The 17,513-nt window shown below is 35.9% G+C and overlaps 1 protein-coding gene across 2 annotated transcripts in view; it reads right to left on the bottom strand.

Moving 5' to 3' along the window:
• Positions 1 to 17,513, bottom strand: part of LOC5564174 — a 550,217-nt gene that overhangs the window by 164,502 nt on the left and 368,202 nt on the right. For both annotated transcript variants that reach the window (XM_021844877.1, XM_021844876.1), the window contains exons 7-8: positions 14,432 to 14,528; positions 13,825 to 13,952 (exon numbers count right to left, since the gene is read on the bottom strand). In XM_021844877.1, the coding sequence (XP_021700569.1) occupies positions 13,825 to 13,952; positions 14,432 to 14,528 (225 nt within the window). The remainder of the gene's footprint in view (positions 1 to 13,824; positions 13,953 to 14,431; positions 14,529 to 17,513) is intronic.

Here is a 17,513-nt window from a genome sequence, read left to right on the forward strand (position 1 = left end):
GCAAATTAAAATGAATGTAGTTGCAAATAAAAAAGAAAAGCTGCCCTGGACGTGTCTATTTTCATCGCTTCATAAAAATAAGAGACAATAAGGTTTATAACATTGAGAATTCCAAACAAAATTGATACAAATATCTCCCGTGCAGTGCTATCTAATGATAATTCATGAACAAGGAACATCCTAGGGCTGAATCTTTAGAAAAATTACGATCACAAAGATTGAAAAACAAACAAATGGGTTCAATCATGCTTGTTTGTATCCTAGATAAAATGGTGCTTCTTAATGACTGTCACAAAATTGTCATTTAAGATTTCTTCCATATTTGAACCCAAAACTTTTCTTAAGGAAACATTCAGAAATAATTCCAAAGGTTCTCGCTAAGTTTGTTTCAGGAGCTCCTTCAAAAAATTATTTGAGGAATTTTTCAAGAATATCTTCGAAGAATTTTTTATGGCATTCGTGCAAGGTATCTAGGAAAATGTTAGGGAGTTTTCAAGGAATTATGTAAGTAATTTTTTGAAAAAATCTTGCTGGTATTCCTAAAAAAATGAGTAATTTTTAAAACAAGCCTTGACAAACTCCTACATGAATATTTGAAAGAACTCGTAGCCTCTTGGAGAAAATCTCAGAAAAATTTTAAACAAACTGCTAACACAATTGAAAAAAATAAATATATTGTAAAAATCTATAGGATTTTAAAAACGATTTATTTTTTGAAATCATTTGCTATGTACTTTTTTGTAAAAACTCCTGTACGAATCCTTGGAAGATCTCCTAAAGTTACAGGGTGTCCGCAAATTATCCGAACAGCAAAATTTGGGAAAGATGATCTCGCATTTGAAACAATGTAAAATCAATGTCCATGTACCTTTTATAATACATCTACATGTTAACCAAAATACAACTTTAAATAATTTCGAATTGAGTGCTTGTTACTGAGAAACATAAATTTAATTTTTTTCGGGACGATTTTCCTTAGGGCCGCTAGTCAAACTGGAGATGTGTTATCCCTAAAATCTAAAACAGACGAATCCAAATGTCCTATTATCATTTGAAGAGACCTACAGTTTAGTGGCTTTAAGTTTGACTGGAAATAGAAAATTATACGGTTCAAATTCAATGAGTTCTATAGACATTTCTCTTCCGTCATAAAGCTCGAAAAACAACTCTTTTTAAGACACCTCAACACATTTGGCTTGGTTTGACAAATATTTGAATTCGCAAAGGTGTCAAACTTACACCTTGAGGATATAGTAAGCTAATGGTTGAAACCATGCAAGAATATTGAATTTATCATGCTTGATTGTATAGAGACAGGTCTTCAAAGTTTGTACGGATAATTTGCGGACACCCTGTACACCTGGAGAAATTTCTCTAAGCATCCCTTGAAAATCTCTGGAAGAATCGTTGGGAGAATAAGTGATGGACCTCTTGGAAAGTTTCTGAATGAAGCCCTGAAAGAGTCCCTGAAAGCATAACAGAAGAAATTGCTAGACTTCTTGACGCATATTTTCGAGAAATCCAAAAAAAATCTGAAGAATCTGTTAAATAGACACACAATGGTCTTTGACACTTTGTCTGGAGTCTCCAAAATAGGCATCAAGATTTTCGGCTAATAAAATGTGAAACAAAATGTCTTTAGAGACTTTTTTCTCAGGTGTCTTCCGTAAGTAAAGTTCTTTGTAGATGTATCTTAGTCTTAGAATCTGTAGCTATCGTTATCTTTCAGCCTTTCATCAGTCACTCATTGTACGCTCATTCGTATGTGCTAGCGATTGCTAGAACAAGCAACGGACATTACACCGTTTCCCTCTCTCGCTTTGTATCATTATTCTGATCTCACCTCTTTCAATGCTTTACGAGGACCGGGGGTAGTTTCCTCTCGTTGAGGAAAACAGCGACTTTAAATGTGAAAAACATGTTTTTTATATATAAACAGCTATCCATTTTAGCATTTCCGGGGTTTATTAACCCTTTTTTAAAAATACTTGCTTAATTGCATATGTATTGTTTTGCGGGGTAAGTTCGGCGTCACTTATGCTGTAAAAGTACGCACATAACCATGCTTGCTTCTAAGTTGCATACATCCAGGCATTTCATCAGTTGTTGTTTTTCAATAATAGTATACATGCTGATGCAAAAAATATGCATTTGTGATGTTCCAATTTGCGCATAATTTCAATTTAGAATTAATCGAAACGTTTTCCAACCAATATCCTATCTAATCTAATTCAAAAGTATCATTCAATATAATTTTAGAAAACCTTTATTTAAAATATGTACAAACACAACCTACTCTCATGGAAGCGCATATTTATTTCGTTTTAATATTTGAAAACCCTATTTATTCGCCACTCGATTCCTTGCATTTAATTTATGGATTATTCCAAAACCTACTTCCTGTTTAGCTAGACCTACTTGAGCTCATTTCAATTTGTTATTCTAAACAGTGAACACTGACCTTAATTTGAAGACCCTTTACTTTTCATCTGCGGCCGTTTGCAACTTTCCTCTATACGACAAGACGGGTGACGAAGTCGGCACCTGCCGCAGGTTGCTGTCCTGACTATCCGAAAGCTTGCTTTGATGTAACGCGTGCACAACTCGATATCTCTCGAGGCACGAGAGGTTAGAATCAGCCGTCGTCTCTCACGCTAGTAACGAGAGGTTAGATTCAGCCGGCGGCCAAGAACAGCTTGATTCGAGCGAATTTTCCAACGGGTGGTGGGTGGTAGATCGACAGTCTCGGCTTAAATGTTCGCCCGACACCAGGGAGTACAGCGGTTGAATTACTTCGGTACGGAAGCCACGTTTATACTCGCCGATACGAATTTGCACCACTTTTCGACTTACTCGCGGTTTCTAACCTTTTCCGTTCTCGAATTAGAGGCAATCGGTGCCCCGACCGGGCTCCCACGTTAATGGGAAAACCTATCAACGTGATTTAGGGTCTTATTACACAAGTGGAAGACATTTGAAGCACAATTTGTCTTACCTGGGTCTACGTTTGTTCAACCTAATTAATCACTAGTGCCTATAACTAACTTAGCACACAAGAATAATCTTCTGATAATGGAAACAAAAATTAGGTTTATAATTTTATAATTATATCCCGACACTTACTTTTCTTTCTAGGTTCTAAAATTCACCATAGACTAACTGCAAAGATAACTTTTCAACTTAAGAATTTTCCGACACCGAACTGTTCACTCCGAGCACTTCTATAAAAGTGATTTGATTTTACAAATGGCTTTTCCTTTCAGGTCCCGTGACCTTGAACCAACCAATCAAATGAAATTGCGTCGTAATATTTCAAATGTAAAGATTTATCTGCATTGTTCTTGAGTGATCCAATCACGGCTTGTTACGTCGTCGAAAATTACAGTTTCTATGTTTCCTCTTTTTCACGCCTACACATTGGGTATACAATTCGAGTAGTTGGGATGAGAACATTGTTGAAAGGTTCGAGTAGCTTAAGCCCTTTGCGGGGGTTGTATATTTAAAGGCGAGATTACTTTAATTGTTCATTAGGGTTGAACTCTTACCGTTACAGCTTTAGGTGATAGTTTTAGAAATTTGGTTATTTATCGACCTAAAAATGACCTTGGAAATCGCACAAAATTGCAACGCAAACAGCGAAAAACTTTTTTTTACGTTTTTACGATTTTCTTGAGAAAAATACATTACAAAATATTAAGAGAAGCATTTTTATCCATTCTCTATAATCTAGGATGAAAACAAAAACATTCTAAAACAAATCGTTCGTCCAAATCGAGGGTGGCACTTTTTTCCCCCGGTGGGAAAATTACTCCCAGTTCCCCTACAATATACAAATGCTATGTTCGGGTGGGAAATGGTTACCAAGTTCGAATCACAGAGAAGAATCATTCTATCTTCTCCAATAGTCCGCGACGAGCGTCTGAAATTCAAACCATCAGAGGGAAATCTTTAAATCTGTTGAGATTAGAACCGTACGACATGGTACTGGTGGTTAATCTAAATCACAATATATACACACAATACAAAATAGATCAAGTCGAGTCTAGTTCACGACACTGAAGACGGCCTTATAGTTGAGGTCGATATATGCGTATCTGTCAAAGGATACAAATTCTAGTGGAATTAAATGGTATAGTACTAAATTCGGTTTTTCATATCCTTACAAAATGGAAACTACAGAGCACTGTTACAAAAATCTCAAATTCTAACATCTTATAGGGTAAATCATGTATTATGGACAGGCTAAGGATATGTCTGGAATCGGCGATCGATTAACTGCTTTAGATACTACTATTTCATTACGTAATGTTACTTATATGCTTAATGTCCCATTGTTATTATATCAATTAAACAAAATCTATAATCTATTTTGGACATCACTTGATTTATGCCTTATATACTCATGTTAAGATTTTAGATAGACTCAGCTTGGAGTTGAGGCATATTTTATCATGTTGCCACTTTTATTTTTTTTATGAATGCCAATTCTGAGCGCTATTATTGCATTTAATGTATGTTCTTGAAATGGACATCCTCTTGCATTCGTAGGTTTCACAGATGTTTTGTTGATACAGTTTACAATTTTGATATTTTTGAAGTCAATTTGTAATTGTTATGAAAATGATAACCATTAACAAGTAGCATAGTGTATAAGTAATGGAATATATCATTTCCCTTACATATATTTCTCACTATCTCATTGGAAATGAGCATAGAACGTGTAGCCTGTGCAAATTATATGCTTGTCCAAGTTATATACGATACCCTGCTTGAGATTTTTTCACGCTTGAGTTGTAGCTCAGGCATGATCGTGAGCGAATGATTTTGTATTAAAATCTTATGCACAAGTTTAACGAAGCAAATCTCAAATGAGTTTGCACTCGCGGAAGTACACAAGGTTGAGTTTTAAGTGTAAGTTTATCAATACCGCTTTGGAGACCTTCAATTATGAAGAATACATATAGAGACTTGCCCGCCCTGTATGACTCAATAACACTACCCCGAAAGCTATTACCTCGAACAAGTCACTACATTGAACGCCATTACCACGAAAGTATAACATTTTTAGACTAATTCTGATTGGAATATGGGAACATGAGTGTACGGTTCTTTATTAGCAAAGACTTAACAATTTATTTTTCAAATATCCGATGCGGCATTTCAATCAACTAGTCTTAGTTGCTTTGCAAAACAATTGGACGGTGCACAGCAAAAAAAAAATCGGTTGTAGTGAAAATCAGCTATGTAATGATATTTGAACGTAATTTCATTCGACCACATCCAATTTTCTACAATATTTCACTTCAAATGTAATTGAACGACATCAATTTAAATACTAACAAACTACTCCCGACTAACAGCTCAGCATCCAACTTGTTTCAAATTTATCAATCCCTCTTCAATGTGATGAGATAACTGAGAGGTAACGGTCTTGGTTCTTGCTCGCTGGATCGTAGTTCAAATCCCAAACTTTTACTTTCATTATGTTCATTATTTAAACCGGTTCTATCGATTGCTAGACGTCTGGTTTTTGTATGTTCGCAAAAAAAAAATACAAGTGTTTCTTTAGATTTCCATGAAAATCACTTTCATGTTTCTTCCCGCATGCTTTCAAAACTTCAGAGAATTATAATATTGTTTCCACTGGGATTTCCTCTTAGGATTCTTCCGAAAAATTCAACAGAGATTCATCCAAGTATTTTTCTTCAGAGTTTTTTTTTATTTAAACAGTATGAGTGATTCTGCTGGGATTTTTTTTAGCAGATAAACTTAAAGATTAAGCAATTTATTCTTGAACTTCTCAATAAAAATCTCCTGATATTCTTTAAGACTCTAAAAATTACTCTATAAATTATTACGAATGTTAATCCCGGAATTCTCCCATAAATGATATCTAGAAATCTTTCTCTATGTTTGGTTCAAAATCTACCCCAGGAATTGCTCAATATTTTTGAGGATTTCTTTACCTACTGCTCTAGGAATCACTCCACATCCATTTTTTATCAGATTTCTAATTGTGGAGAAGCTTTTTTTTAATAATTTCAGCTTAAATTCAATTCGAAAAAAAAAAACTGAATTCCTGTGAGAAAATACAAGCATTTGACGTTGATTTTATGATTATTTTTTGACAAAAATCCTGAAAGCTGCTTTAGAAAGATCTATTACAAAAAAAAACGTGTCCATTTTTCGTCCTCTTCTTCAATAATGGATAATGGAGTTTAAACGAATAGATTTATTCATTTGAAGGTATTTATATACAGCTTAGCTTAGCTTAGCTTAGCTTAGACTGACTACACATATCAATGGTTGCTATTCCGTGATTGACCGAAGTCAGTGAAAATGCACAAAGAATCAACTAGAAGTTCGGCTGGGATTGGCCATAATCTTCTTCAGTGTGCATAATTCAGTGCCTCTATTTATACAGGGTCAATAACGGCGCCGGCCACGTCCTTGCAGTCAGGTGGGATTGAGGGAAGGAATGTTAGTGTGTAACCTTTGCTATTTGGAGACCGTGTTTGCCTCTGCATCTCCACAAAGGTTACTGGGAGGGATGTTTGTTAATGGAGAGGATCGTTGGGTCATAGGATTCACTTTGATAAGCGATTAGACCATGATAAACAATGATTTGTGAGATATATACATGCTTATACGTAAATATAATATTTTCAATTGATATGAACAATTTCTATGTAGAGGAAAATTATGCCGACACTTGAGGTGACGAACCATTCAAAGTTTGTTGAACAAATACCTAAATGTAACATTCCTACAGCTGTCAGGACGAAAGCATGTGTTATTATATTTTACTCATTTGAAAAGAAACAAAAAACTCGATTGGTTGGGACATCATAGAACACTCTTATTATTATGCCGACACTTACAGTGGCGAACCATCCAAAGTTTAAAAACTGACACTTATATTGAGCTGTTCGGTAATCCAATCCGCATGGTTATTAAATTAATTAACTCATTACGCGTGGTAAAGATGGACAAATTATGGGTGAAATTATGAAAAAAAATCCACGTGCTCGGCTGGGATTTGAACCCAGGACTCTTGTATGCTAGACGAGCGCTTTTACCAACTAAGCTACCGAGCCACTTGGTGACCCAATAACTGAGTGGGTTACAAGTTTAGAATTCAAATCCCTACAGACCACGCGGACCCCTTTCATAACCAATATCCATCCATCTCTTGTTCCTACACACGCGGAGCGAGCGAGTGCGATTTATTTAGTGTTGAAACTGTTTGCCTATCGTACCTACATCGCTTCCACAACAACTGTATTGTGGAAGAGTAAAGATGTGGGAAGGCTATCAACGTGTCGTTCTCACTCAAGTGACGACATGACTACTACAGAGAGGCAGTACACTCTAATATCGCACTCGCTCGCTCCGCGTGTGTAGGAACAAGAGATGGATGGATATTGGTTATGAAAGGGGTCCGCGTGGTCTGTAGGGATTTGAATTCTAAACTTGTAACCCACTCAGTTATTGGGTCACCAAGTGGCTCGGTAGCTTAGTTGGTAAAAGCGCTCGTCTAGCATACAAGAGTCCTGGGTTCAAATCCCAGCCGAGCACGTGGATTTTTTTCATAATTTCACCCATAATTTGTCCATCTTTACCACGCGTAATGAGTTAATTAATTTAATAACCATGCGGATTGGATTACCGAACAGCTCAATATAAGTGTCAGTTTATATTAGAGTGTACTGCCTCTCTGTAGTAGTCATGTCGTCACTTGAGTGAGAACGACACGTTGATAGCCTTCCCACATCTTTACTCTTCCACAATACAGTTGTTGTGGAAGCGATGTAGGTACGATAGGCAAACAGTTTCAACACTAAATAAATCGCACTCGCTCGCTCCGCGTGTGTAGGAACAAGAGATGGATGGATATTGGTTATGAAAGGGGTCCGCGTGGTCTGTAGGGATTTGAATTCTAAACTTGTAACCCACTCAGTTATTGGGTCACCAAGTGGCTCGGTAGCTTAGTTGGTAAAAGCGCTCGTCTAGCATACAAGAGTCCTGGGTTCAAATCCCAGCCGAGCACGTGGATTTTTTTCATAATTTCACCCATAATTTGTCCATCTTTACCACGCGTAATGAGTTAATTAATTTAATATCCAAAGTTTGTTGAATAAAGTGAACCTTTCGCAAGTCTACACTTGTAGTGTCGAACCATTCAAAGTTTTTTTTAATTACAAAAATAAAGGAACATAAGAGGTGTTCTGAAAAAAAAAATGTTAAACATAAATAAATCATGAATCAGAGTTTGTGTCGACACTCACAGTGACGAACCATCCATAGTTTGTTGAAAAATCATATTTACATCCCACCATTGTAACGATTGAATGTGCAGTCATACATATTTAATAGATTAGAAATAGTAGCATGAAACGAGCTCACCAATTGATCCGTTATCCTTGACTGAGCAGCCACAATCCACTTTCGGCTTCACTCGTTTGCTCGGCTATAAAAAAGCACTCAGGAAAAAAAATAAGCGCGCGACCCAAAAAGAATAAAAAAAAAAACTGTTCGGGCTTTCTTGACGCACTGCCCAGGAGCAAGCGTCAAGGTCGAAGGATCAAACAGAACTCTTCATTTGAAGGTATTTATATACAGCATAAAAAAAATGTTCTACATGTACTCCTAAGCATTTTTTCCTACTTGCAGAATTTTTTTAGGACCATTGTCAAAAATGTTTTACGTTCGTAATGTAAGATTTTAGGGTTTCGATCTTATTCGTTGTAAGCGCTATTATTCATCGTATCAAAATTAAAATGTTCCACTACGGCGGATATTCCAACCTGCAACATAGATTCACTTTCAAAGTGTAATTTGGTGAAAGCTGTTATGGTTTGTACACTTGTACACCAAAAGTACAATAAAAGTACTGTATTTCGTTAAATAACTTCAGTTCAATTATCCACTTTGCACTTTTTCACCGAAATCGCATGAACGAACACGACTTGAGGGAAGTGCTTAGCGATCGACACCAGTCACACCACTTTATGATAAAAGTTTCTAACCCCCCCTGTGTGACTTACTTCGCCGGGCATTTATTTTCACTATGGAAAACCTTCATACTTCTTCATTGAAGGATTTCATTCCAATGACATACCGTAAAAGTTCTATAATTCACGCAATTTTAAGGAATCTCCTCAACGCCCGCGTGTAATTGAGAATGTAAACAAAGCTCAATCCGTCGTACTGAGAAAAAAGCTTGTGCGCATCAATGTGCGTGCGATGCTAGGCGTAAAAAAAACGTTTCCTTTGATTGTGTTGTTTTCGCTGCACTGCACAGTGGTACCGCCCATAGGTCATAAATCGAAAAACAAAATGTCTTCGTTGTCATTCCTTTACCTTTTCATGGATCAATTATGATCTCAAGATTGTAAAAACATAAACATTATAGACGTTTCTGTGTGATATGCATAGTAAGGCTATGAATGATTAAGTGTATTTTTCATACGTGAAAAATACGTAAAAAATTGAGCGATTTCAGCACTTTTTTTTATTGTCTTCGCAAATCAGAATCAAATGATTTTTTAATCAGTTAAGATTACAGAACGTTAGTACAGATGTATATCTATCACTTCCGATACGTTTTAGAGTGTTATTTGACATATTGGAGTCAGTATTGATGTGAGTAATGAGGATAGAAATATACTCACTTCGTAACTACATCACTTTATTTGAAGTACGTTTTTAAATATGTTCTTAATCACATTTAATCAAACTTCTGCCACCAAATGATCATGTTTGAGTAGAAAAATGAACCTGTGAAGGTTCTAGCTGCAAATATTTGCAAATAAGTTAGCAGCGTGCCTTCAAAGTTGTGAGTTTATACCAATAAAGGCAATGGTAAAAATATTCATAGAATGGATTACATACCAGTATATTTTTAGCTAACTGGATTGAATATACAAAATAATGACATTTTTACTACTCATACTTCAATTCGATATGAATGCACATGCAACATTGTATATTGATTTAACAAGTAGTTTTAGTGAGGGCACTGAGACAATAAAATCCTTTTAAATTAGTATTGGTACTACATCCATTCTAATATGTATGATATGACTTCCCTAAGTGTGGGAAGAATGACGTGAATTTTTTTTTCTATTTCTTTTGAGCATCAAAACAAGATATTCAACGACATTCTAGCATCTTTATATACAGTGCTAGCAAAATAAAATTGTGGAAATAAAAACATTAAAAAGCAACAAAATATTACCAATCAATTCATTAGTTATTTCTCAGTTGTAAATATTTGAAACTCAAGGGTAATTACATTAAATGGCATGTTTGTTATCTGGTTTTGGTAGGAATTTGATGTGAAAATGGCATTATCAATTAATAAGTGTTTCAAGTATTTATTTGGTGTGTACATCTTCGGCACTTAGAAAAGTGTTCATTAGCTTTTTACAAAAGTAGGCTTCTGAGAATGTGAAGCAACTCTGTGAGGGGAATCTTCTCAAGTTCGACATTAATAATCCTAATATATTGCTTTCAATCTATAGATTTAATGGTACTTATCAATAAAATATTACACACTATTGTTAATCATGGACCCGGAAAGAGAGATAATTGCTTGTCAGTTTTTTGCACACATAATAATTCATATAACAGAGCATTCGCAATATGATCACCGTATCCTAATTAGAATTTTTGAAGTGATATCGATAACGGCATCAACCTCGATGGAGTTTTAACAGTCAAAAATAATTAATTTAGCAATTTCTGATGGTATTTATCATCGGATATTTAGTAAAATGATTTATGACCGCTTCGTAGAACAAATGGAACCACTGTGCACTGTGAGTAAATTTTATGGTTGTTCGGTCAAAAGGAATTGTGTTTATATGTTTGAGCTGAATTTTGATGGCAAACAATGAATTTTAAAGGAAATTATTGTTTTTCACCATGCTGAAGGAATGGAGGGAGAATCCCGTAGATCTATATATTCTAGTAAAAAAAAATATAATAGCGTTGGTATGTTGTAATTTTACCACTCACTATATCACAGTGAGCCGTAAGTTGTGAGACTAATCTAAAAACTGATTGCATCAGACATGAAAACGATACGAGGAATTGAGAATTCGGAAAGATGCAATTTGATTGCATTATTTCCAACAAGACGATCAAGATTTTTCAAAATCTTATTGTACATGCGAAAGCCGTTTTGGAAAAGAATTGTTTGGCATCGGTTTGTACCAGCATCATTCACTGCAATACTGAAAAAAAGGCAGATCAAAGCTTAATACGATGGATACTAGCACATCACCCTAACTTGTAAGAACAGACTATGTAAGACAGAACGGCGGATTCCTGTTAAAACGCTGGCAACTATGACATGAATAATCACTTTAACAACATAATTCTTTGGCACAACCTATGTTCATAAGAAAGGATTTGTTTTTTAAATGTGAAATGCGGTTATCACCAAGGAGCCTTATAACGGTGAGCGCGCAGCTACTCAGCGAGAACATATTGAGAATGATAAAATAGAATTTTTCTGGTCGAGGATCTTATTGCATCAGGCCCAAAAAAAAACTTCAATAGGACGATATTCAAAACTGAAAAGGCAATAGATGGCTCTTTTTCAGTGGTAGTAAAAACGAAATCCTGAAGCAAAGAAAACACCACGGAAGATGAACTAAACACAAAAAGTTATGTATTCACTTTGCACTTGATTTCTATTCACTACATTTTTGATCCAGTTTCTCAATTACAAGTAATTTACCGTTTTTCATTATTTTCCATACGTTTTGACAGTTCTCCGACTACCGTTCTTCCATGCGCTTTTGTTGAAAGTTTGAGTAATTTGAGAATCCAATGTAGCGCAATCAGTGAGTGGAATACAAACAACAGTGTCGTCGCTCGGCGGCCAGTGAAAGAAACTGAATGTTCGAAAGGTTGTTGCCTGTACTTTTTGCCGCTGGCGCCAACTGTTAGCGTTTAAGAACGAAATAAACACTCGTTACCCTATTGACAAGGATAGCTCTCAGTCAGTAACTGTGAAAATGCTCACTGCGCTGAGAAACAGACTCCGCCTCATAAAAAAAGATGGTCATCAACAAGATATTCCAAAAATATAGCTGACTGCAAAACAATATACTGCACTATATCTCATGCTATTCGGGGTAATGGCTTTCGGTGTAGTGACCGATTTGAGATAGTGGCGTTTGAGGTAATGGGTTGAAGTCACCCTGAATATAAGACTGCTTTATAATGAGGTTTATCACATGACATTTGAATAAAAAAATGAATGACTTAAATTTATATTTTATCTACATTTCATAAGATAACGATATTACGATCTAGGCATCGAATAACGGTGAAATTTAATATTTATAGTCGAAACTCGTTATAACGACAAAAGTTTTTGCTATTTAGAATCACATTTTTATTTCGGACTCATACGAATCACAATAGACATGTCTAGCTAAACCTACGTTGTGTTAGACTACTGACATATCACAGAGTAAAGTTGTAGTGGTTGATGAGGATAGGGCTATATACCGGTGGCATTTTGTCCGAACAGTTCTCTATACCGACATATTTCCGTCCCTTGAAAAATATTTTAATATTATAACTATTCTTTATGACGACGTTTCTCTATTACGACGGTTCCTTGAGATGCCGTTATAACAAGCTCTGACTATATATTTTTCTAGTCATATTTCACAGCGCATATTGTACGCTTTAAGGAAATTCAGATAACCCTGACCGTACACCTAACAACCCATTCGGCCCTATGACCCATCGGAACTATCAATAGTTTTCAGCCTAATGACTCTTCATTAGGCCAATGCCCTTTTCATTAATTAGCATTATATTTTATATATTTCCAATACTTTGATGCAAAAGTTTGGGACCACCTTTTAATGACCCCACGTAGATTCAAAATTTTGATCGATCTAATTTGTTTAAAATTTGCCATGCTTTTTCAGTACTATTTTTGATAACATGTTACAATTTCAAGTAAAAATATAGTAAACAAAATTTCAAACATGTTTTGTTAAAATACCTACGAGGTGAGTATTTTTTGCCAAGAGGCCTTCCTTAGCTGAGTGGTTAGTGTTCGTGGCTACAAAGCAAAACTATGCTGAAGGTGTCTGGGTTCGATTCCCGGTAGGTTCAGGATCGTAATGTAAATTTCCTTGGCTTCCCTCGGCATGAAGTATCATCGTACCTGTTACACGATATACGTATGCAAGAATGGCAACTTTGGCAAAGAAATCTATCATCTAATAACTGTGGAAGTGCTCATTGAACGTTAAGCTGAGAAGCAGGACCTGCCCCAGTGAGAACGTAATGCCAAGAAAAACAAGAAGAAGAAGAAAAAGAAGAAGTATGTATTTCCTTTTGAATAAGCAAGTTTAATGTAAACACTAAACATTCGATCACAGATAAAAAGCTTTTGTATGTTTTGTCTCAAAACTTTTGCACTTAAAATATTGTTAAACTCGAAGAGAGAAAATATTTTTAGAATGTTGAGAACAGTAATGGTTGCCTACTTGCCCCTATGGCACATTTGCCCTGCATTCCGCTACATCAGCATAGCCTTCCAATCACGCGAGTGGATGCACTTTGTCGACAGGCTAGCTGAAGCAACTCTACCTCCTCTCGGAGAGACGACGTGCAATTTATTTTCCATCGCAAACCAAAAATTAAATTATCGTGATACAAAGTGGATCACTAATGGTAGCAGGGTGCCGAAGCGCCGTTCCAATATGAGTTCTGAATTATTTCGTGCTTGGGTTGGAATTATTGGAATAACGATTCCACGAACCATACGTCCATCTACATACTCACCTGGCTGACAGAAGCACCGGAATCCATCCTCCTGATCGACACAGATTCCGTGAACGCAAGGTGAGGACTCGCATTCGTTGAGGTTGTGTTGGCAGAGCGGACCGGTGTAGCCCGAGGTGCAGTCACATCTGTAACGGAATGAGGGAATGTTGTAATCAGAGAAGCTAATGTACATGAGCTTGATAAATGAGATGTTTGAATGAAGCACCTGCAATGCAGGTTCGACGCATAAAAATGAGATACTATTTTTAAGACTTGTAGTAATTTTGAAAGCTTGTCAACATGGAAATAGTGAGCTTTAGCTTGATGAACGCCCGTGATTGCTACTTCTGTGTTATCAAATAAGCTTTACTTTTCTGCAAGAAGCAGAACGCAACTACACATGTGCGATTTGTGTGGGATTGCACAGGTGTCGGTAAGAGGTTTTACGGCACAAGTTTGCTTTGGTTAGCCGATTACGGAAAAGAGAACAGTTTTTTTTACTTTGACTAAAAAACAGATTTAAAACTCAAAAATAGTTAACAAAAATTGAACCATAAGTCAGAATGAACAGTACCGCTCGTATTATGTGGATGACGCTGTGTGCATAACAATAGATTAAACTTACCTAAAATGAGTGGAGTTTCCAACGCATGTTCCACCATTCAAACACTGCGATGGGTTGCACGGATCGGACTCGAATTGGCAGTTCTTACCAGTGTATCCTACAAGAACATAAGAATGAAAAATATGATTTATTAAATCAGAAATGACTGGGTAAGTCTTATTTTTGCAGATTTATGTTATCGCATCAAAATTTGCATGCAGTAACCTGCCTTTTCTTCGACATTGACATTTTTCTTCAAAATAGACTGGTTTGTTCCAAAGTTTTATGTTATATTTAAGTGTTTTAGAGATGGTTTTTGACATATAAAACAGAAAATAGTTAATAAACAGTCATTCCATGAAAAACCGATCTAGTAGGTCACTGAATTCCGTGAAAATTTGCTATTTTGTCCCTTATCCGAAATAAGGATACACGTGTTTTTGGATTTTTTGATTAGGGTGACCATTTCCAAAATAGGGTGACCAGAAAAATCGCGACATTGCCAAATTTTCATTTTTAAGAAACCATAACTTTTGAACCGTATGACGGATTTTTAATTTCCTTGGACAAAATGAAAGCTTAAGATTTATACTTTTCAAGAAAAATTTTGAAAGGAGCAAAGTTATTCAGAGCCTACTGAATCAATTCAGTAGTTACGATACTGCTGGCCAAAGCCAGAGACTCAAAACTACATGAAAACACATTTGGTTCATCCGTAGATGCTATGTCCAGGGGAAATGTGTATTGAAACTTTCTAAAACTTCTTCATCAGAAGAAGTACAGTTACCATTAGGTAAATGAATTTCATTCACTTGGAAATTCTTAGATTTGGCAAGGATTTTGTTCAGCTGACTGACTCTGTTTCAGTCTGTATATTTATATGTTATGCACCACTTTAAATGTCAGCCAAGAAATGCATCAATTATATAGCCAAGAATTTAGGTATATGCATATGTCATGCAGTAACATAAAGGCATATTCATTTCACTATTTGTTAGAAAACCCAATAGTTCCATTCACAATTGTCTACCTACTTTATCATTGTCATATGTGTGAAAAAAAAACTTCATCAAATGTCATAAATAATAATACTGCCTCAAATTGACTGTCGTCAGCAAACATCACTGTCTCTCTGATCATACAGTAAAAAACAGATACCACCATGTGAAAAACGGCACTCCGAAAGACTAACACCGAATACTACGCGGGTAATCAGCGTCGAAATCACGATTGTGCGTACGGAACCATAAAATATTGCCCCGCTTCGATTGCCCTCCTTTATCATCGCAGTTGTGGTCCGCATTCGGTGGTGACATTCCTCCCTTATTTTATTATTGTTTATTCTGAAAACGTTGCCATTCCGGGATGGAAACGCTTCGCGAACCAAAAACAGCCATCCGTTCACTGCAGGAAATAACGCAACCGACCGCAAGTTTTGTTCGGGAAAAATATTATCATGTCAAGGGAAGAGCATAATTATTACAAGTTTGTTTACTTGCTCTAGTTATACCATATTAGGATAATATTGATTTCTAATACAGAACACCTAGATATAAGAAGTGAATGTAATGTTTGGAATGATACTAATAAATAATTTAAAAATTTACGAAAATACAAGTTTTTCTAATCAAGGCATTGAAATAAATCGATCCTGCAATATCATGACAATGTATATTCAAAAAATAGAAAATAAAAAATTCCAAATCTAAAAAACAACAAAGAATTGTGATTCCCCTCTGGAGAATTCAATATTTTTCCAGCAAAATTTAGAATAAGTACGACAAAATTTTCTGAAGAAAATCGAAGAATAGCACTGACAAACTTATGAATTCAAATCGTACATATTTCTTCAGTGGCGTTTTTCGAGTGCTTAGTTAAAAATTGTATTGGATTTTTTAAAGTTATTTAGTGCTTTTTATTATTTTATTGGGTTACTTTAAATTTTCGTGATAATGCAAAATTTTGTAAAGCTTATTGTGTTATTTTTATTGCTTATTTATGAATAATTTCGATTTGTTATAGCTTGTTTTCAATTTTGCATTGCTTCATTTCAACGATTTAGAGATACACAGGGGCCTTCCTTGGTCGAGTTAGAGTCCGCGGCTACTAAGCAAAACCAAGCTGAAGGTGTCTGTTTGATTCTTGGGCGGTCCAGGATCTTTTCGTAATGGAAATTTCCTTGACTTCACTGGGCATAAAGTATCATCGTGCCTGCCACACGATATACGATTTCGAAAATGGCAATTTTGGCAAATGAAGCTCTCAGTCAGGGATGAGAAAAGTACTGTAGCAAACATTTACCGCCTCTACATTTACATCTTTCTACACCACCATCAAAATCCAAAGCAAACCATGACCGTTCAAAACAAAAAAAAATGTCACAGCTCTTCAAAACTGTAATCTTCTTCCTAACGTTTTTCAACCCCGAATGCGAAATGACTCGAGCTCAGTGGTGACACGATTTTTGCGGTTTTCGGGGTTTTGCATTTTTGCTCGATAAAGGCAGCATGAAATTGAACTTGTTTATATGTATCGCAACGGAATGAGTGTGCTCTTTCTGTTAGAGCTAATAGATTTGAATTAGTTGAAAAAATAGAGCGAAATATTAGCGATTGAATGATTTGATTTTTTATTGTTTATTATATTGAAACTATTGATAACTTTTCTACAAAACTCTCAGTTTTCCACTTTTGACGTAGGACTACGTCTTTGTTTTCTATATTGGGGTGCACTTTAAAAGTACGGAAAATGAGACATGTAACGAAATTAGGGGAGATTTTGAACGTTAATAACTCAGTTGTTTATGAACCAATTATTACGATTTTAGTATCATTCGATCAGAAATGTATCTACGCATCGTTAGTAATATATCCGATAAGTGAATTTTGTTGTTTAACTTTTGAAAATTTGATAAATGTTGACCCCTTTCTTATCCAACCAATCACGTTCGAGCACTTTTCGACGGTGTCGCTTCCCACTATAAAAGCAAATGGGTCCCTGCTTCTTCCCTCAGTCTTCTTTTTGCGGTCGGACTGTGAACACGGTCGGGCGAGTCATTCTCGCTTTGCTTTTGCACCCGCGTCACAGTCCAATTTGTGTCGTC

The sequence above is a fragment of the Aedes aegypti genome, chromosome 2, assembly GCF_002204515.2.
Source record: "Aedes aegypti strain LVP_AGWG chromosome 2, AaegL5.0 Primary Assembly, whole genome shotgun sequence".
Lineage (NCBI taxonomy): Eukaryota > Metazoa > Arthropoda > Insecta > Diptera > Culicidae > Aedes > Aedes aegypti.